The sequence below is a fragment of the Anguilla rostrata genome, chromosome 2, assembly GCF_018555375.3.
Source record: "Anguilla rostrata isolate EN2019 chromosome 2, ASM1855537v3, whole genome shotgun sequence".
Classification (NCBI taxonomy): Eukaryota; Metazoa; Chordata; class Actinopteri; order Anguilliformes; family Anguillidae; genus Anguilla; species Anguilla rostrata.
In genome coordinates this window covers 21819271-21840427 of record NC_057934.1, presented here as the reverse complement: position 1 = coordinate 21840427, position 21157 = coordinate 21819271, and the positions used below count along the sequence as shown (strand labels likewise).

At 45.4% G+C, this 21157-nt stretch overlaps 1 protein-coding gene across 8 annotated transcripts; it reads left to right on the top strand.

Moving 5' to 3' along the window:
* Nucleotides 1–987: 987 nt before the first annotated feature.
* Nucleotides 988–20211, top strand: aldh18a1 (aldehyde dehydrogenase 18 family, member A1). 8 transcript variants are annotated; one of them, XM_064321214.1, is made up of 18 exons: nucleotides 988–1006; nucleotides 2866–2996; nucleotides 5441–5661; nucleotides 5858–6007; nucleotides 6810–6914; nucleotides 7430–7588; nucleotides 8622–8712; nucleotides 9964–10088; nucleotides 10330–10474; nucleotides 10721–10794; nucleotides 11670–11769; nucleotides 12294–12514; nucleotides 13461–13598; nucleotides 14105–14300; nucleotides 15181–15302; nucleotides 15746–15932; nucleotides 16791–16886; nucleotides 18853–20211. In XM_064321214.1, the coding sequence occupies exons 2-18, from the start codon at nucleotides 2891–2893 to the stop codon at nucleotides 19047–19049; spliced, it is 2433 nt and encodes an 810-aa protein (XP_064177284.1). In that variant the 5' UTR covers nucleotides 988–1006; nucleotides 2866–2890; the 3' UTR covers nucleotides 19050–20211. The 8 variants fall into 8 exon arrangements, with proteins under 8 accessions (XP_064177284.1, XP_064177285.1, XP_064177287.1 ...); XM_064321215.1 differs by lacking the exon at nucleotides 988–1006 and adding an exon at nucleotides 1207–1452 and having other exon boundaries at nucleotides 7430–7582; XM_064321217.1 differs by lacking the exon at nucleotides 988–1006 and adding an exon at nucleotides 1212–1417 and having other exon boundaries at nucleotides 5510–5661.
* The last annotated feature ends 946 nt before the right edge of the window (nucleotides 20212–21157 follow it).

The window sequence follows — 21157 nt, the reverse complement described above, 5'->3', positions numbered from 1 at the left end:
GGAGACTCTAAAATGAGTGAATGGTGTATGTGCCCTGTAATAAATTGGCGGCCTCTCCAGGGTGTATTCCTGCCTCTCGCCCTATGCATGCTGGGATAGGCTCCAGCACCCCCGTGACCCTGCCCAGGATAAGCAGGAATAGATAATAGATGGATGGATGGATGGATAAATAAATAAATAAAATTGTATAATGACCATCACAGGACAATTGGGCATTCTTTCAGAGATCAAGTTACTAAAGCACTTAACATAGCAAGTTAACATTTAAACAATTAGTGGAGCATCTGTTTAGTGGGCTGCCAATCATTAGTGAACATGAAGCGAATATATCCATTATAGAACAAACATGCAGTGCTCCAGCTCTTTTGTTTAGAAATGACAAAATTTACATTAAAAGGGAGAATCCTTTTATATAGGAATAAGAAAGTACCCATTTTTTGTGGCTTAATATAAACATTTCAAGTACAGATGTAATTAAAAACGAACCAAACCTGCATTCTGTTCAAATAGGTTTAAGGGGAAAATATGGAGGTTGCTTTAAACTATTTTAATTGACCAAAGGATGGCTGTAACAAACAAACTGTTCCCTGTCAGTATCATGTGGGGCAATTGCATTTGTGTGATTTTGCATATTCTGTCTCTCCTGTCCTGTCATGTGCTGTCCTCCTCATTGCAAACTACCTAGGGCCTGCTGCCAATGGAAAATAAATAGTGGGACTATTACACACAGATTAAAGAGAACATGATTAACACATGTTAAGCACATTTTATTGTCAATAAATAAATTGACGCACACTTTGGCCACGCCCTCTGGTTCACGAGTTGGAAGAGGCGAACTATCAAGTTAACCATTGTTTTTTATACTGACCACTTGGTAAACTAGGCTGTGTCTTTTTATAAAAAAGGGTAATTTGCAGCGATGGAACGGTAATTGACAATGAGATAACAGATACATGTGTAGGCATTAAAGTCAAAAGAAATACTGACAGGTATACAAATACAAAAGGTAAGTGTTGGTGTTAGGGTTAGAATTAGGTTCTGTGAATCGTAGTAAGCACCACACATTACATGCCTTCACTGTATGTTCTAAATGCGATATGCCACGTGGGAAGCCGGCATTGTGGTTCGTACGCAAAAATCAGTACGTAAATCGGTATCCGCGTATCAACTGTTACTACGGCGAGCACTACACAACTGTGGTGAGCACAGTCAACTGTTACGTTGGAGACTCCAGAACTCGACGTACGTGGCGTTACTGACAGCTAGGGAAATTCTACGTTCTTTACGTAAGTACAGGCGTAGAATGAACTGTTCAGGAAGGACGTGTAAAGAAAGAATATGGCTGGTGCGAGAAGATATTAGACTGTGACTACATACTGCCCGCCGCCGCGTCATTTGATATTAAATCCTGAATAAAGTGAGCATACGTTTCTTTTAACGTTTGATTGTGTGGTAAGTAAACAAATACAGCTGAATTCGCTCATAGTATTGCACTCTTAGCTGGCTAATTCAGTTTTTTTGTGCACTGTCAAGTAGCATAGCTAGCTTGTCTGTATTTTTCATGCTTGGATCTACCACCAGACACAGCTGATGTGGCAATATAGCCAGTCGTTTGTAGAGTCACTAACTGTATGCGACAATGATAAATTAGGATTTTATACGTAGCTCGCCACGACCAGCTAACTTGAAACATGTGCTGCTTCGACAATGTAACGTGAACTGCTGTCAGAATGAGTGGCCGTAGCTATAAGAGCTTTAGTCCATACCTTGTTTACAAACAAACATGAACATTTGTTACACTAATTGTAATTGTCATTGCTGTTACTCTTCATCGGTAGCTTGACAAATTTCGTGGCCACGGTTAAAAATCTTTACCGGCAGTACTAATGAACTATAGCTAACGACCACATGTTAGCTAGCAAAGTGCCAACTGTAATGTTGTGATGTGTAGATTGGCATCGGCTCGTTAGCTATCTGGGTAGATCAGACTCTCAGAATTGGGTCGGTTCATATCAGTGCTTGTCAGTATGAACTGATGTTGGACATCGACAACGATTATGATGGGTCAGAACGTAAACCATATGTCTCGGAAGATTTTGCCCCTTTACAATTTCTACGAACCATGATTTGTGTCCGTGAATGGGACTCCCAATTAACGTTAGCGTTGCTCCTGATTTGTTGATATGATGCACGTTTATGATCATGCTTTTCCAGACGAGCTTATAATTTCACTATGTAGCACAGTATTCCAGCATCGTTATCCCGATGATTCGCATTAAAACTAGCAAAACTACATGACCACGTGTATGTGCACTATTTTCTGGAGTATAGGTTTTATTTTGCCATTATTTTATTAATCTGTAACACTATTTGATCAAAGTTCTGTACAGGGCGTACAGAGTTGCATCAGCAGCTCATCTCAAATGGGGGCTGAGTTTGTGCCTTTGCAGGCCTCGCCCCTGCTACTGTTTTATTGGTCTTTCCCCGCGGTGTAATTTCGGCATTCAGTGGAGCATGTCTGGGATAGAACTGTGATGTACCAAAGCTGTCACAAAAGCAGAGATACTGACGGAATACTGCTCATCAAGCTTAATTAAGGATTTCAGGACAATAGGTACGAATGTTGCTGTATATTTTCATAAATTATTTTTACCAGACTTGCTACCCCAATTGTCTGTCCTGTTTTTAACAGATAGCTCTACTCTTCAGAAATTTTTGTCCTTCATTTATATGTTCAAGCAATGCATTATCAGTGAACGTTTTCTTTTTTTATGGAGCTCTGTATAAATATTTGTCAGAATCTGAGTGATTAAGTTTTGAATTGTTAGTGTGTAACTTGATGGCGGGTCTCTTGGGTTGATACAGGTCTCCTGGCTTTAGTGAGGTCAACATGCTGTTGCAGAGGCTTGCCTTGTGCTCAAGGCTGAAGGTGGGGAAATGGAACGCTTCAGTAAACGCTTGTCCCCGGTTATCCAGAGCTGCCTCCCAGGCCAAACGTGAGTGTCACTTGTGCACCATGCAACCGTCCCCTGTAACAGAGAACTGTGTGCGTGTGTGTGTGTGGCTTTACCACTGTACAACTGTCACGCTTGTAATAGGCCTCTGTGTTTCTTCTACACACTGTGCAACCTTCCCCCAACAGGAAGTCTGTGAGGCTTTTAATTTTCTATGGGGTTAACTTAGGAGAAAGTACAACATTTTAGTTGTAGTTGGTGGGTGGTGGTGTGGTATAGTAGTTAAGAAACTGGACTTGAAACTCAAATATTACTTTAAAAATTTGTATCAGGACGCTGTTGTACTTCAGAAAAAGGTTCTTAATTGCTGTATAAAAGAGAAACATGTAAGTAAATTTTAAGCAAGTTAACGTGGATGAGCGCATCTGCCAAGTAATTTGATAATGATGACAGTGAGGTAAGCCGATTAGCCTGTAGGGTGGAAATTTCTATTATTTTATATACCAGACATTCTCACACCAACCTCTGCTAAATTTTTGTTTGACCATTTGCTTAAAATAATTAGTTTTTTGAATGTATATGGTCTGAGAATTCTGTGAATCTTTTTATACGTGTTATACGGTAAACTCCCTCCCTTAAAACCTAATTTTTATTTTTTATTTTTTTTGGGAGGTGGGGGCATCCACGATTATCACATTGCACAATGTTGTTTTGCTCACAACGTCTCATGACGTTGGATGGATGGAGACAATTGAGGAGGAGGGGTTTGGGTGATAGGCTGCGAAACATTCCCTGATGACCTGGTGACCCCTTTTTTTTTTACAGTTCTGATCGATGCAGTAGAGATAATGGCCGCGCAACTTTATCTTTTCACACTGGAGCGCTTTGTTTTCAGCCCGTCTAACTCAGCGGCTGCAAGCTCTCTTTTGTCAGCTGTAACTTTCAGCTGCTGACTTATGGCCATTGTTATTTTTTGTGTGTGTGTGTGGGGGGGGGGGCATAGGGACATTTGATTTCTGTGTTAGTTTTCGCTGTTTCAGATGTTTTGCAAAGATTCTACTGTCGCTTAAATATGTAGTTGGAGTAAAGCAAACATACGTCTCTTCCTCCTTAAACTATCAATATATGTGCTCGTATGAGCCTGGTAGCCTGCTCCCTGTCTCTTTTGCACGAGCTTGCTTCAGACCAGCTTCAGTGTTGGAAGGTAAAGAAGGGTCTCTTGCGGGATTATTTCACGTTCCGGGTTAAAGAGGCTGTCCTTATCTCTCACCCTCTCTCTCCATGTGTGCTGTTTCCTCACTGGCTATGGCTGCTGGCGGGGTGGTGGGTGGCGGGGGCATTTAGGCTGGAAGATAAGGGCTGTTCTGCTGTCACATGTTCATACAGTACCTGCATGACCATCTGTCTTGCCAACGAGATATAGCATGAGGTCACTGTGATGTAATTGTGGTTTCATTGCACCATCACTGCAAGGTCCTTTTTACTTCCTTAACGCTTGATATGACAAAATCATTTTAATAACAGCACATATTGTACCCATACTAACATGTACATGTATAAATGGATAAACCTAGAGATGGATCAGGGAGTTTGAAAGATGTATTGTCAGTAAGCAAGACTGTATTGACACAGAAGCATCATTTTCTTGTTAATTCAGTGTAATTCTGTGTAAATACCACCAAATTGCAGGAACTGTAGCATTTAAATTGGTGCTATGGCTACAATGTTGTTGGTCCTCCCTCCATCTCTTATTATTTTAGCAAACACTTTTTTTATTTGAATGACAGTTATATGGACCAATTCGATTGCTTTCATGGAACAAAGGAAATAATTATGTTTTAGAAAGTAAAGCCATTTATACATAATATAATGACAGTGATGACATAACAATATCATGGTGTAGTTTGCACGCTTTGCTGCATGATGCTGAGCATATGACCTAAGCTTGTGTGTAGTGTTCTGCATCGTCAGTTATGGATCATTGTTTTAAAAACAATTCTACAGATAAATCACAGCTTTTTATTTGTAAATGCTAAGGAGTCAGGACTTCCTGATTTAAAAATTTAAATTCAATGTTTTTACCATGTGTAGTGATTATAGAGTATAGAGTCAAATGTTTAACTTCATAACCATAGAGAACTACTTTCTGTGACTACCGAGAAGCTTCAGAGACAAACCCTCATTCTGAATTAGAGGCTTTACCAAAGTAACAGCAGTCCCTTTGCTTCACCACTAGCTGGTGAAAAGTTGCTCATGTTGTGATCCACTGCAGTGGTCGCAGATCCTAAACAGTGCCTGCGCTGGTTTAACTTGGTAATTGAAAATTGAAATGAAATCAGTCAGAATGCCGAACACTGCTCACGCCTCACAGTCACATCTCACCCCTCACCCCTGACCTCTGACCTCTGACCTCTGGCCTTTGCATCATGGCACCCGCTCTGCATGGCCCCCGCCTGCTCATGGCTTTCTGCATCTCTTTCCTTCAGATCTGCCTGTCTGTGCGTCACTCAGACACGCCGCTGTGCGGCACTGGAGTAACGTCCCTTTCATTACAGTGCCGCTCACGCGCGCCCACGGTAAGTCCTTCGCCCACCGCAGCGAGCTGAAGCAGGCCAAGCGCATCGTGGTGAAGCTGGGCAGCGCCGTGGTCACCCGCGGCGACGAGTGCGGCCTGGCCCTGGGACGCCTGGCCTCCATAGTGGAGCAGGTGAGGTCGCGGGGCGACCCCGTGGGAACATGCTAAGGGGCACAGGGCTGAATTTTTTGCCTTCCGGTGCATGCTTGAACATGCGTATCAATCAGCGCCTAGTCATTTTAGAATTCTGTTCATTTAAGGTGGAATAACAGAGATTCTGTCTCTGGCTTTAAGGTGGAATGGTAGAGGTGGTTTTTCTGCTTTTAAGGTGGCGGTTCTGCAGAACCAGGGCAGGGAGATGATGATAGTGACCAGCGGTGCAGTGGCGTTTGGAAAACAGCGGCTGAGACACGAGATCCTGCTCTCTCAGAGCGTCCGACAGGCTCTGCACTCTGGCCAGAACCAGCTGAAACACATGGTGAGTCTATCAAACAGAACAGCTCAGAAACATGGTGAGTCCATACCAAACAGCACCAGCTTAAACACATGGTGAGTCTATCAAACAGAACAGCTCAGACGTAGTGCATCCATATCAGACCAAACCAGCTTAAAGACATGGTGTGTCTGTATCAAACAGAACAGCTCAAAGACATTTTGAGTCCATATCAGACCAGACCAGCTTAAAGACATATAGTGAGTCTGTATCAAACAGAACAGCTCAAAGACATAGTGAGTCCATATCAGACCAAACTAGCTCAAAGACATGGTTAGTCTGTATCAAACAGAACAGCTCAAAGACATTGTGAGTCTGTATAAAAGAAGAGCTTATAGACATGATGAGTCTTATCATACAGAACCAGCTCAAGGACTTGATTTGGGTCTCTGAGTCTATGGTAGGCAGAATGTAAAAGTCATTTTGACATTATACTGTGTGGCAGGAAAACTTGTTCTGATTTTAAACTTTTTCCTTTTTAAAACCTTGAGTTTAGAAAACTTTTTCAGTAAAATGTATTACTATTATTGTTGGTAATAATAATAATAATAATAATAATAATAATGCATTTAATTTATCGGGTGCTTTTCTGAGCACTCAAGGTAAAATGACAAGACACTACACATATGTTGTTGTATATGTTGTTGTTATCTCATTATCTGATCGATGCGTGCAGTGTCCCATTCCTGATATGAATAGATTCTGGCTGACTGATTATTGATGAATTAAGTAACTGATTGATTGATTGAGTGACTGATTGACTGTGTGTGGTTCTGGTCTCTCCCAGACGGTTCCGGTTCTGGAGGCCCGGGCGTGTGCGGCTGCGGGCCAGAGTGGCCTGATGGCCCTGTATGAAGCCATGTTCACCCAGTACAGCACCTGCACTGCCCAGGTACTGCAGCTCACTGCGTGTCGCTCAGTAGCGCATTCTGTCCATGTAGCACGTTCATGTCCTGCGTAGAGAAACTAATTTCTTATTGTTAACATAAACGTCTGTTGCTACTGCTAACGTTACATAAGCTTTTTTGCAGCAGATTTACATAGTGTGCGGTACATTATTTGTGTGTTCTATTCATAGAGAGGGGGCAGAATAGGTGATGCACTTTCCTCAAGCTACTTTCAGGAACAGAACCTGTAACTTTCCGTTTACGCATGCAGTTCTGCAGATACGCAGAGTCATGGTGATTTTCAACCGGGTTTCACAGAGGGACACAAAGGGCCTGATTCACTAAGTCCTATAGCATGTGCAAAATCTTCAAACCAGCAAATCCAATAACTTGACCTATGATTGGTCATTCCATTTGTTTTGCGCCAGTCACTGGTTGTGTAATTAGTTTTGTGTAAAGTTGATACTTCTGTTTCGAATGAAAACATTTCTTCATGGAAGTTCAACCTCTCCCCTGGCAGATCCTGGTTACGAACCTGGACTTCCATGACGAGCAGAAGAGGCGGAACCTGAACAGCACGCTGCACGAGCTCCTGCGCATGAACATCGTGCCCATCATCAACACCAACGACGCCGTGGTCCCCCCGCCCGAACCCAACAGCGACCTGCAGGGGGTAAACGTGGGTACAGTACAGAGGGGGAGGGAGGGGTTGGGGACGGTTAGCATCCCCGCAAAAACCCCGGACCCCCCCACCCTCCAATCCCCAATCCATACCGCCGCAGCGGAGCTGCATGCTGGGAGGCCTTGCGAAGCAGTGCATGCTGGGAAAGGGCTCTGTGTCTCGCTCGCGTGGCGGCAGCTGAGAAGTGCATGCTGGGAGTTGGAGGATTGCATGGTGTGGCCGCTCCCTTGCAGTAGCAGCTTGCTGGTGTCTCTGTGCCTAGCGCTGTCCTGCTTGCTGCTCTATTTCACTGTCTTCCTGTGCAGGAAATGGCCTCAAGTGCGATGGCAGAATAGCTGGGTCACAGCAGACTGGCAACCTGAAGGGGGAAAAATGTTTTGAACCCCTTGATACCTGACTTTCTCGCACATAGACCATGATGCCTGCCGGTAACCGGCAGTAGCTTGCGAGTTGTGTTCATGCCTACCAGCATAAGTTCATACACGGCTCCTCCCAGCTGTCCTGAAACGGGCCACGTGCCTCCACGTGTCCTCCTCTCAACCAGAAGGGAATATCCCACTCTTCAGGTGCTGATACAGACTGGGGAAAAAAAACTTCTGTAACTAATTCCGGCTTGGCCTGCCACCCCTCGCTCTGGCCCCGCCCCTCACTCTGGTCCAGCCCCGCTGCCGTTCACTCTGGCGCTGCCACCCTTCACTCTGGCCCCGCCCCTCACTCTGGCCCCGTCGCCACTCACTCTGGCCCCGCCCCTCACTCTGGCCACGTCGCCCCTCACTCTGGCCCTGCCGCCGCTCACTCTGGCCCAACCCTGCTGCCATTTACTTTGGCCCCGTCCCTAACTCTGGTCCCGCCCTGCCTGCATTCACTCCTCTAGTAGACTCTCCTGCAGAGTGTAGGCAATTCACTGTTCTCTGCTGCACTGTGTTGTGCTGCATCTGTTTCTCATTCCCACATAAGCTCACACGCGCGCGCACACACACACACACACACACACACACACACTCCTCTCAAAGCTCCTTCACATCTGCAGGTGATCAGCATCAAGGACAACGACAGCCTGGCGGCCCGCCTCGCCGTGGAGATGAAGGCAGACCTGCTCATCGCTCTCTCTGATGTGGAAGGTGCGTGTGGGCTGTTTGTTTGTCTACGTGTTTATTTTTCCCATTTCCTCAGGCATTAATGAGTCCCCCTGACAGAGAAGTTGCCACCCAACGCCCTTCAGGCTTGGCACGTTCTCCCTTTCATTGCCCTGGAAAATGGTCTATACACTAGCCTGAGCCTTGCTGTTACATTACAGCTATGTGATTTACAGCAGGGGGTTTCTGATTGTCTGATCCAGCGACCCTCAGCCAGGCTCAGAGGCATTCTGGGAGACCTCCATCATAAGTTAAAAAGGGTTATATTAAAATAAATAAAAAATAAAAAAAAGGTTTCATTTTAAAAAATATTTTCCCAAATCTATAGTCATTGCATATCAAGTCTGGCCAGGGACCCCCTACAGTACCTTCAGTGACCCCCAGGGGTCCGTGAACCCCCTGTTGAAAACCCCGGTTTTAGAGAAGTAGTTCAGGTTAGGTACCTTGCTCAAGGGTACGCAACAGCAGTGACAGGGTTGCCACTCGTCCTGGAAAACCTTGAAAACCTGGAAATTTATTGACTAAATTTATCGTTTTCCAGTCATGGAAAACACCTGGAAAATGAGAAAATTTACAAACTGTCCTGAAAATATTTGTGAGGTCCTGGAAAATTGTAGGCTAGGCTATAAGTCAAGCTATTAAACTGTATATTTAGAGCTGAGATTGCATATTTTTGTGTATTTTTCTCCTTTTTATTAGCTGCTGAGATTACACGGCAGCACAAAGTTTTGAATGGTTATGGTACTTGCGCGTTGTCCCCCCTCTCCCCCACCCCCACGTTTGGGCTACCATTGTCCATGTTTCATGTCTGTAAGTCTTAAGTCATGGAAATTGTCCTTGAAAAGTCCTGGAAAAAACGTCCTAAAATGAGATTCTGGGATTTGAACCCAGAACCATTTGAGTTACGAGGGCGGTTACCCCACCATTGTGCTACGTTGCCGCACTGTTGTAGGAGTTAATGAGGCCTTAATCCGTGAGATGAGACTCTAGCTGCCTGTCCAGCTGTTCAGTCCTTAAGTAGAAATGTCAGCGACAAAAGGGTTCGGAGTGACCACATCCCAATAATTGAATAGGAGGACGTTATCAGTCTGTGGACTCTGTGAGCTCTGCGGGTTATTTCCTGTCTGCTGTACGGAACCCAAGGAAAGTGGCACACTTGCTCTGTCCTCTTCAGGAGCCATGAGCACGACTATGATTTAAGCAATTCCCCCTCCCCTCCCTGTCTTTTTTCCTCAGGGCTGTACGACAGCCCCCCAGGGTTGGACGACGCCAAGCTCATTGATATTTTCTATCCTGGCGACCAGCAATCCATCACCTACGGGACAAAGTCCAGAGTTGGAATTGGAGGCATGGAGGCGAAGGTCAGTGTACAGCGAGGTACACTTGTATGTGCTAGCAGAAGTATTTCTAAAACACACGAGCGCACACACATGAAGAAACAGGCTTTTCTCACACACATGCACGCAGGCACGCACACAAAAACACACACACGCACGCATGCACACTCACACTTAAAATATATGATGTGCATGCAGGGAACCCAGACACTCATTCTGAAGAGTCCAGTTGAATTTTTAAACTGTATTTATTTGCTCATTTTAGGTCAAAGCAGCGCTGTGGGCCCTACAGGGGGGCACGTCCGTCGTCATTGCCAACGGCACGCACCCCAAAGTCACGGGCCACGTCATCACAGACATCGTCGAGGGAAAGAAAGTGGGGACGTTCTTCTCCGAGGTCAAACCAGCTGGTGAGCGTCTAAGTTTTCTAATTTACAGTAATTTAAAGTAAACACTAACGAATGTCAGAATTAATCAAGTAATCAATAACACTGTTCCGTGCACAAACAATAATGCTGCTAATGATTCATATTAGAAAATGTGAAAAGGAGGCGTCTTGCATGGTTGAAGGCGGGGGTTAGGTTTGTGAGCCCTGCGGGGTTTATTTGGTGGTTGCTGTGGTAACGGCTCTGTTGTTCTGCCCCGGCGCTGGGCAGGCCCCACTGTGGAGCAGCAGGCGGAGATGGCGCGGCACGGCGGCCGGACGCTGGCGGCGCTCCTGCCTGAACAGGTGAGGAGCGGCGAGCACCTCCGAGCACCTCCCGCGGTCTCATTTTCTCCTACTTCATCACGCGCGTCTGATTTAGCTGAACGCAGTGCACTGTGCATACTGAACCTGCTATACTGGCACCTGCCTGAATCCAGGCCAGAAGTGGTTTGGTTTATTTGCATTCATTGTTTGTTTTTTTATGGGGAAATTTTCAATCAATCTGGTCACATGATATACCGTTTACCAGTGTTAAAACTCACGATTCTATCTCTATAAACTACTTTACGACCCCAATGCTGTAGCAACAGTGGGCTAGATCAAAATGACTCCTTACCTTCCATGCATTCTGGAAATCCACAGACAACACGAATCACAGTAAAGTCGGTATCCATATTGTGGTAAAACATAAATAAATCTTTTAGGCAAGGTAAAAAAAAATTCCACCTCCACTGTATTTGAACTTCTGTTACTTATAGCGGTGTTTAGATTAATTCTGATTCTAGGAAAACAAACTCACAAGGGTTTCCTTTCAGAAGAGCTCAGGATTATGTTTGTAGTCAAAGAGGTTCAAGAGCAGTAGTCATTTTATTTTTGGGTTTGTGTTCAAAAAAGAGTGTGCTTGAGAAGGGGCCGCTACCTTTCTCTGTTTCCCTGTCAAATATATTTATTATAATTAAAACGCAGCCAACCGTTCCATTTTTGAGTATTAGTAAATTTGAGCAAGGTGTTTACAGCTAAATTGAATCGGTCAGTTGCCAAAAATTAATTAGATTTTGCTGACAAAGGAACGTTGCAGCTGAGATCAGTGAATCTGTAGCACTGATCCATTAGGCATGAGGTACGACTGTACAGGGAGAGGAGGGCGTGGCTGAACCTGTCCGTCTGCCTCGTCACAGAGAAGCGAGGTCATCTGCTACCTGGCGGACCTCCTGACTGAGAAGAAGGATGAGATCCTGGATGCGAACAAGAAAGACATGGATCTGGCTGCCAGTACAGGTAAATCACACACACCTATCATTACAGCTAAAAAAAACCTCACGCTCACCTAGCAGAAAAATCCCACTCCTGTCATTGCAGCTAATAAACCTTATGCCCACCTACCAGATAATAAATCACTCATTCATCTGGAAATAAGCTATATACTTTGTATATGGCATTGGTACAGGTAATAAACCACAGTCACCTGTCAGTGAAGGTGTTGTACTGCAAACGTCTCTAATAATAATCTGAAAATGTATCTGTCAGTGCAATTGTGGTAGAGTTAAATAACCACAAGCTTACCTGTCGGTCCTGATAATAAGCCACAACCTCACCTGTTGGTACAGTCAATGAACTACAAACTCACCTATCAGTACAGTGAATGAACTACAAACTCACCTGTCGGTACAGTGAATGAACTACAAACTCACCTGTCAGTGCAGTTAATAGATCACAAACTCACTGTTAGTGCCTGTAGGAATGTACACACACACACCTGTCACTTCACCTTGATCCACGTGCCCTCCTGGCCCCGCCCACAGGCAGGCTAACTCCGCCCCTGTTGAAGAGGCTGAGCCTGTCCTCGGCCAAGCTGAACAGCCTGGCCATCGGCCTGCGCCAGATCGCCGTGTCGTCCCAGGACAGCGTGGGCCGCGTCATCCGCCGCACCCGCGTGGCCAACAACCTGGAGCTGGAGCAGATCACCGTGCCCATCGGCGTGCTGCTCGTCATCTTCGAGTCCCGCCCAGACTGCCTCCCCCAGGTGGGCGCGCCGCCTTTACGTTAACCAGTGGGATTCGGCCGCTCTTCGCCGTCGTTATCTGTGAAAGAGGGTGACCGGGGCAGGGGGCTAATGAGGGTGTGGTAAGACACAGCAGACTGCAGTCAGAGACTAGAGGGTTTCAGATCGTGTTTGTTTGCACAACCACACCATCAGTTTGACGCACCATGTTGTGTACATGCATCTATGTTCTTTTGATTACATTAGCTGCGCAACTGAACATGTGATTTACCCTGTGGGTGTGGAGGCAGTAAAGAGTAAATACTCTATGTATTTAGCATGTGTAATGCCACAGCAGAGACCTATGCTGGGAGCATAAACAGGATAAAGGGTACTCCCAGTACAGATCTATTGATGTACATGACTCTTAATCAAGCACAAGCTAGCACAAGCTATCAGCCAGATAGGGATGGAAATTTCTGCTATCTGAATGATGGTAGAAAAGTAAAGTTTCCGGTTGGACACGTGCACTTTGTTGTGCTTCACTGACAATTTTATGTTGAGGGCGACTCGAGCTGGGCATGTCCAGACATGTGTGAGCTTCCAGTAATTGGCTGATGGACAAGGATTCTGGGGGTTATTGTTGTTCTTATTTTATTAACATTGCTTTTAGCAGTTTTGTGATGATGATGTTGTGATGATTTTTTTCAGTTCTACCAATGCAAAGTAGCATTTTGACTTAATTAGGCACAGTGCATTCCATGATTGTACAGAATATTTTTAATTTTACACTGTCCCTGATAAATATATTGGTAAAAACAAATTAATACCTTTGGTTTTCTTTTCAATGGTACACCAGGCAGTGTACAGTTTAGTGAATCAAACTGTATGACAGCCAGTTTTTTAATCGCTGTGCCACTTGGCCACCAGAGGGCAGTGGCTCCACCTCCCCGACAGCCCCTTAGACTGTGTGCTGCCGTGTCTACAGGTTTCTGCTCTGGCCATCGCCAGCGGCAACGCACTTCTGCTGAAAGGAGGGAAGGAGGCGGCCAACACCAACCGCATCCTGCACCAGCTGACCCAGGAAGCGCTCTCCATCCACGGGGTCAAGGATGCTGTGCAGCTGGTGAGGAGGGCCCTGACCTTATCGAGGACGCGCACACGCTAAGCAATGCTGTGTTTTTCAGACGCAGTGAATCTTGCTTTATTGAATGATTTGGCACAGTAATGCAATCACCTGTTGAAAAATAGTAAAATACTGACGGGATCAAAAGAAAGCCACAGCTCTGACTTCTGCCGTTTTTCAATTATAATTTATTTATGTTTTTTATTTTTTTCCTTATTAATCCTTCTTACTAAATCCATTTGGACCTGTGGGGCTAGTTGTGTGTAAATCTGTATACACAGTTCATATGTTCCATCACTAATTGGACATTCAGTAAAAGCAGGAGGCAACACCAATTAGAGTGGGAACATATGACAGACTGTTGCTTTGTGTGGGAACTTGTGTGAGCAGGTGTAGGCCATATGTCTGTATGTGCATGTTTTACATTTAATGTATTCCTACGCAATGCATGCATGTAACCTACAATACGTGTACATGATGCATGTTGCGTGTATGGCGCGTTGCAGGTGAGCACCAGGGAGGAGGTTGAGGACCTCTGCCGGCTGGATAAGCTCATCGATTTGATCATCCCGCGCGGCTCCTCCCAGCTGGTGAGGGACATCCAGAGGGCGGCCAAGGGCATCCCGGTCCTCGGCCACAGCGAGGGCGTCTGCCACGTGTACGTGGACTCAGACGCCAGCATCGACAAGGTCATCAAGATCGGTGGGTCCCTCGGCCGAATCATTCCGGCTTCAGGCCTCTAGGTCAAGCAGGGCAGGAGTTATAGTCGTTTTGGAAGTATGATTGAAGTCGACTGGTATTGTGCTACAGTGTGGCCAAACTATACCAAATTTTCTTTCTGTCAGTGAACTGAGTTTAATAAAAATCAACAAGGTGGTTGATTCTCACAAGAACTGAGAAAAGTAACTGATGCTATAGTTATCCAAAATGGTGACCAATTCAAGATGGCGCCAGCCCATAGGGAACATATACAGTATATGGTATATGTGTTCCTAATATGAGGATGTTTCACCATATCAAGATTGGAATCTCTGCAAAGGAGCAGTTAATATTTGGAACTTTAGTGCCACCATTTTGATTAGGAAAAAGCTATAAGACTGAAATCTTGATGTAGCTAGTAGTTTAATTACCCAATTTCAAACCATTTATAAGCATTCTTGTGAAGATCCCACTGCAAGTTCATTCATAACTATTTTTATTTTTTATTTTAATATTTTGAAAATTTATTTAGGAAAAGTCGATATCACAACACTGCTATTAATTCCTGAATAGAGATTGGTCCACAGATGCTGTACACCAAATCTTGTGTGAAGTTCTGTAGGAGTAGCATTTGAGGTTTTTCTAACAATTAACAATTGTGGGAAATCCAATATGGTTGACTTTACTGTGGCTGTCTGTGGGTTCTTGAAGCAAAGAAGGGCAATGGAGGGACCAAATTATTAGACTTTTGATCGAAAGCCACGTTACAGGCAGAAGAAAATATATTAATGACATGGCAATAAAAACTGTCCCAACAAGCATAATAATAATAATAATAATAATAATAATAATAATAATAATAATAATAATGTTTTCTCTCCAGTCAGAGACTCTAAATGTGACTACCCTGCGGCCTGCAATGCCATGGAGACGCTGTTGGTGCACAGAGATCTGCTGAGGTCCCCTGTGTTCGATCAGATAATAGACATGCTGAGAGTGGAACGGGTGAGCCTCTCACACGCGCACACGCTCAGTCATCTTTCTCCACATAATCATCGGTGCGTTTGCGATGGGTGTTCTGGTTTGAATTCGATCCCTGCGTCTGACTGATCCCACTGTTTGAGGGTTGACCGTGCGTTTGAGCGATTGCGGTCAAAGGGGACTGTGGAAGAGCCTTTGAATCTCTGCCAAAGAGGCGAAGAAAGAGGATGCGATAGCTCTCGCTGAAAAGAACACGTGTTATTTATTTATTTTTTTTTAAGATAAATGGCACATGCCCTCTTATGTGGAGTGCATCTTATAATTTACCCCTGACATAAAACACGTATGTGAGTGTTGCAGCGTATGAGAGATTGATTTGTCGCCCTTTCTGATCTTTTGAAGAGCGCGATGTAAATGCGGAAGCTCACCGTAGATGATTAGCGCGGCGCCGTCCTTCTCCCTCTCAGGTGAAGATCCACGCGGGGCCCAGGTTCGCGTCCTACCTGACCTTCAGCCCCTCGGAGGTCAAATCCCTGCGCACGGAGTACGGAGACCTGGAGTGCTGCATCGAGGTGGTGGACAGCATGCAGGACGCCATCGACCACATCCACAAGTACGGCAGCTCCCACACCGACGTCATCGTCACGGAGAACGGTGAGCGACGCCCTGCGACGCCGCGCGGAGCCGCGCAGACGTGACGCACGTGCGTCTGCGTTGGTGTATTTCCACAGGAGCGACGCCCAGTCTGCAACCTGAAATGTTGTACGTGAAGCAGGTAGCAATGGCTGCCTTCCATTTGTAGTCCAGACAACAACAACAAACATAAGTACAACCAGACATGGTGAAATACTGACATGATCCGGTCATGATGAAAGTATTTGTATATCAGTTTTTTTTAAACCATTTTTAGATGCATGGAATAATTTTTTTCACAAAACAGTGCTTAGCCTTTTATTAATGCATTTATTTATTTATTTATTTATTTAATAATGGCACCCATCCTGCGGCCAATTTTTTTAAAAACTTGCTTGTTTTTAAACATGTATTTGTAGTGCTGTACAGCGAAACATAATTATTTTTTCAGAATGAAAATTTCTTGAGCACAAACCCCCTATCCTGCATCTGATGCTAAGTGATTTAGCCTCATGACAGCGCAGTGAAATATGGGACTTTTATTTCAGCCTCATGGGAATGAAGGCTATGTTGCTTTATGACCAGCTTCTAAATGTATAGCCTGAAATGCTGTGTCGCTAACTGACTTTCGAAAGCATACATTAAATGTTGCACTCACGTCATTTCCTTACCTGGCAGCAGTCACACAGCGGCACTGCTGCTTTATTAACTTGCCCACAGTTAAAGCTCCCATGTCTTAGTAATCGGAGTTGCCTGGTTTTGGCATTGATTGTGCGGTGTGGCGAAAACCAGCTTGACACGGGGCCTTTTAACGACGATTCCTGAAGGTTTTTTTTTTTTTCGACGCGTACGATCGAGTCTCGTCTCTCCCTCCTGCAGAAGAGACGGCCGAGCAGTTCCTCCAGCAGCTGGACAGCGCGTGCGTGTTCTGGAACGCCAGCTCGCGATTCGCCGACGGATACCGCTTCGGACTGGGTGGGTTTCCCTCCGATTTCCCCTCTGCAGGTTCCCCAGGCTCGCGTCCCCCTGGAGCCGGCCGGCCCGGCTGTTGCCCCCCCCCCGGGGGCAAAGCTGCCCGGCTGCGCTAATTGAAGGGCTAACGCGTTGGCCCGCGCGGACGGGAGCATCTGCGCAGCGAGTGGACACCGGTCGCAGATACGGGTCGCGCTCCCGGGGGCCACTGTTTGTTTGGCTCCAAAGGTTAACGCCTCGGGGCGTGGCGGCTCTGCTAGCCGCATGCGTAACAACACGCCCCTGAGCTTCACATTCTCAGCGCACGAGTGGGTAAAATGTCTTAGCTGCCGCTATTGTGTGTGAGTGCTTGTGCCCATTCCTTCCCAGTTCCTCATATCAGGGATTTCTTCTCAACTTGGACTAGAGCCACAGGTACTAGTGTTTTATTCAGTGGTGTCAAACTCGCAATCAGGGTAACTATGCAATCATACCTCAGTGACTTTTACCGCATCACACCTAAATACCAGATTTTTAAATATATTTTATATATTGAAACTCTGTGCTTGATGAATAGCTCTTGAATTTTATTTGTGGGGAGTGTGTAGCCGTTGCTGCGGAGAGTTAATTATGCCCTTGAACCGAAGTTCAAAGAGGAGTTTTGTGGAATGAAGGTACAGCGTTCACTAGCCCTCCAGTAATATGAACTCTGGTTTAATCTCTTGGTCCTTGGGTGTCTGGAGTCTCGCTCCCTGCTTCTCTGTTGCTGTAGTGATGGCAGAATGAAACCGCTAAGTGGGCGGAGCTAAGAGGAGTTCACTCGGTCCAATCATCCAACTGTTTCTGTCTGTCGAGTGCAAGGTTTGTGGATTGGTTCAGACAGGTTGGTCATTGATTGACAGTGCTCAGTAGCTCCTCCTCTTGCAGGATTACTGTCCTAAGCTTCTATTTCCTACTTCTTCTGAGAGTGAGGGGTTTATGAACCCTATGATGAGTGGAGCTACAGTGAGCTGCCTTCTGTAATCACTGACTTCTGTGAACCAACTCTTTGAGTGTTTTTCATTCAAAAACAAAAAAAAGAAAAAGCACTTGATTTTGAACTTGGTTGAATCAGTGAGACACCATGTGCAAAATCACTCTCCATAATGTAGGAATAATGCACAGCGAGGTGGTCTGCTATTCAAAAGTAATAACTGTCACAGGTTGCCTCTTCGAAGGTCATTATGTCTCGACAGCTAAGCACCTCGCTAGATTGTCTCGCTTATCGCATGGATGATTACTTACGAAAGAAATTGATCAGTATTTTGACACACAATATTGATTTCAAGTGATTTTCAAGTGATTCAAATATATTGAAATTAATACGAAACACATTTTCCATTCTGTTCACTCTATTTGGGAGTGCTGGCTGATGTTCTTATTATTCTTTTGCTCTCTCTCTGCATTTCTGTCTCACGGTCACTCTTCTCACACTGTCAGCGTCATCGACATGCATTTCCTCCCCGACACCTGATTCAGCCTCACTCACCTCTTGTAACATCGCTAACCCTTCGTTTGCCGTCAGTTTTTGCTTTTGTCGTTGTAAATCTTTCAATGACTTTGTACAACTTTATATGTTGTACTTGGGTTGTATCTAATGTTAACTTACTGAATGTTCTGTATAGCTAACATAAGTCATGCAGTAAAAGTCAGGAACGGGGAGCCACATGGAATTCATGACGGTAGATTTATTGATTCTCTTAAAGTGACAACGGTCGAATTGGCTGCTGCAGCACTTCTTTCTGCATATTCGCATGAAAAGAGTCAAAAGTGGCCTCATACCCACAGCAGTGGTCTTTAACAGAAATATTTGACCATAGAATACCTGAAGTGGCCAATCAGAATCAAACAATCAACAAAGCCATGTAATAAGAGTTTTATAAACCTCTCTGTCTGCTAATGCTGTTAAACAAACACTATCACTAACTGCCTGTCCTCTGTCTCCCTCTAGGGGCGGAGGTGGGCATCAGCACAGCGCGCATCCACGCCCGGGGCCCTGTGGGCCTGGAGGGGCTCCTGACCACCAAGTGGGTCCTGCGTGGCGACGGGCACACGGCCGCTGACTTCTCCGAGCAGGGCAGCATGAAGTTCCTGCACGAGAACATCCCCATCGCCCCAGGCCTGCCTGGACAGAGGACCTCCAACTAAACACTCCTCCCTCCCCTCCTCTCCCTTCCTCTCCCAAGCCAAAACATCCCTTCAGGACCTGCTTCTATGACACAAAGGTCAACCTTCAATACTGAGGTCATTCAAGGAATCCAGACGCACTTCTGCCCCAGCTATAACCTCTGACTTCCCCTATGAACTGTTCAGTGGACTGCCCTGGCTTCTTCATGTGTAGCTTCATTTCCAATCCTGGGGGGAAACAAGGTTTTTTTTTTTAAACTTAAGTTCCCCTTTTTTTATATGAACTGAACTAAAGAATCTGAGATGGATGACAGATTTTCTCCTGACCCTGATATTTTTCATTGTACAATTCAATGTCTTCATTTCATTTGGGAATTCAAGTCACCTGAGGTTCCAGGTGTGAGTTAGTTGGTGTGAGAGACAGTTTAGTCTCGAACTGGGTAAACTTTTCCCAGGTGTAAAAGAGCAACTCGGTTAGGGGGTGTTAGACACACCCTTAGAGTAACTGTTAAAAAGCCGTTGTAAGGCAATACAGGAAGACCGCTATGGACGTGACTGTTTTGGGGCTGGAACTGAAGAAGCACTATAAGAGGATAACCCACCACAGCTGATGGACTTAGTTCTCATCCCGAGTGAAGTGCATATGCTGAATTTCACATTCATGCAGTTTTATTTTTGTCCCAAGGAATTCACGCACGCACCTGGCTCAGGGTAACAAAAGCAGTGTGCCTGCCCAGGATTGTAACCACAGCGTTCTGGTTTTGGGGCCATTTTCTCTCCTGATTTTGCCATGTGTCAGACGCCATTTATCATTGAATTTGACAGCGGTATAGGAAAGGTGGAGGGCCACCTGAATATTGGGACTATTCTGCCCCCCCACACTCCCACTATTGCTTAAAATTTATTTTTATTTTTTTTGTATTTTGTCGTAGTCCTCTCTGTGTGGGTTCCTTTTGTGGGGCCTGTGATTTGGAGCTTCCTCCTCTGTCCTCTCAGGGTCCCGAGCCGCAGCCTTGGGGACCTGGCGCCTTCTCTCCGCTTCTCCCTTGCCCATTGAATGGGCATCCTGTCAGCACAGAGCACAGGAAGGTTACAGAATGACCTCATTTCCTGTGCAGTAGGACATTCTTTTGGGTCATGTAAATTATGGCAGGTGTCACAGAATAAAGTTTTTGGTCAATGATTCTGTCGTGGTTTATTTTCCCGCCAATTTAATAGATTGCAGAAAAGTTTTTTTTTTTTAAATAAATGTTTTTTAAAAGGTCAACAGGTTTCCCATTAAAATTTCTTTCATTTGGGAAATTAATTCCAGTTTGGTTTTGTGAACTGCAATCTTCAATGGGGATTTTCAGTTTATGAATTAAATTCTTTTTTTTTTTTAAATTGACTGAGTTGAACTGGTATTGACCCTAACCCTGACTCTCAGTTTGTCTTTGTATCATTTTGGACGCCAATATATGTATGTCACAGTCTCTCTCAACCATGATGTTCCATGTGACGAGTTGTTTAGAGATTGTAAGAAGGGAAACCTATTAGCCAAGCTTGGTTATGGCGTGCAGATCTTGGTCTAGGCGTGGTCGACCGCCTTAAGGCCCCATCTGTCCAGAGGGAGGTCAAACGTGTAGAGGGGCATCCATGAGAGTCACTGGCCACAAACCGCCCCCCCTCCCCCCTCCCCCCACCCCCGGGCCAGCTAGGGCAGCAGTGTGGCTAGAGGCCTGCCTGGGTAGGATATAATTCCAAACGGGGCCTCCAAAGACATTTTTGCCTCGGGCCTAATGGCATGTGATCATATTCGGAGGATTGGCTCTCTATGAACGTTTTCACTCCCGTTGTTGTTCGCCGTCGTTGCGCTGCTTTGAACCCCATCCTGCGGGGCGTGTCCTAGCTAATCGCATACATGGCACTGTCATCACCGGAGCGTCTGGACTTCGCTCCGCGGAGTTTGTGGATGGATGTCTGTCGGCGAGCGAGCCAGAGAGATCGACGGCGTCCGTTACAGGCGACAGCGGGGTCGGAACGGCGGATACATCTGAGGGAGCCGTGCCGGGAGCGCAGTGAATTGTTCTCTTTGGAGCGAAGCCGTCTGCCCTTTAATCGTAAATTAATCGTAAATTTAAATTACTCGG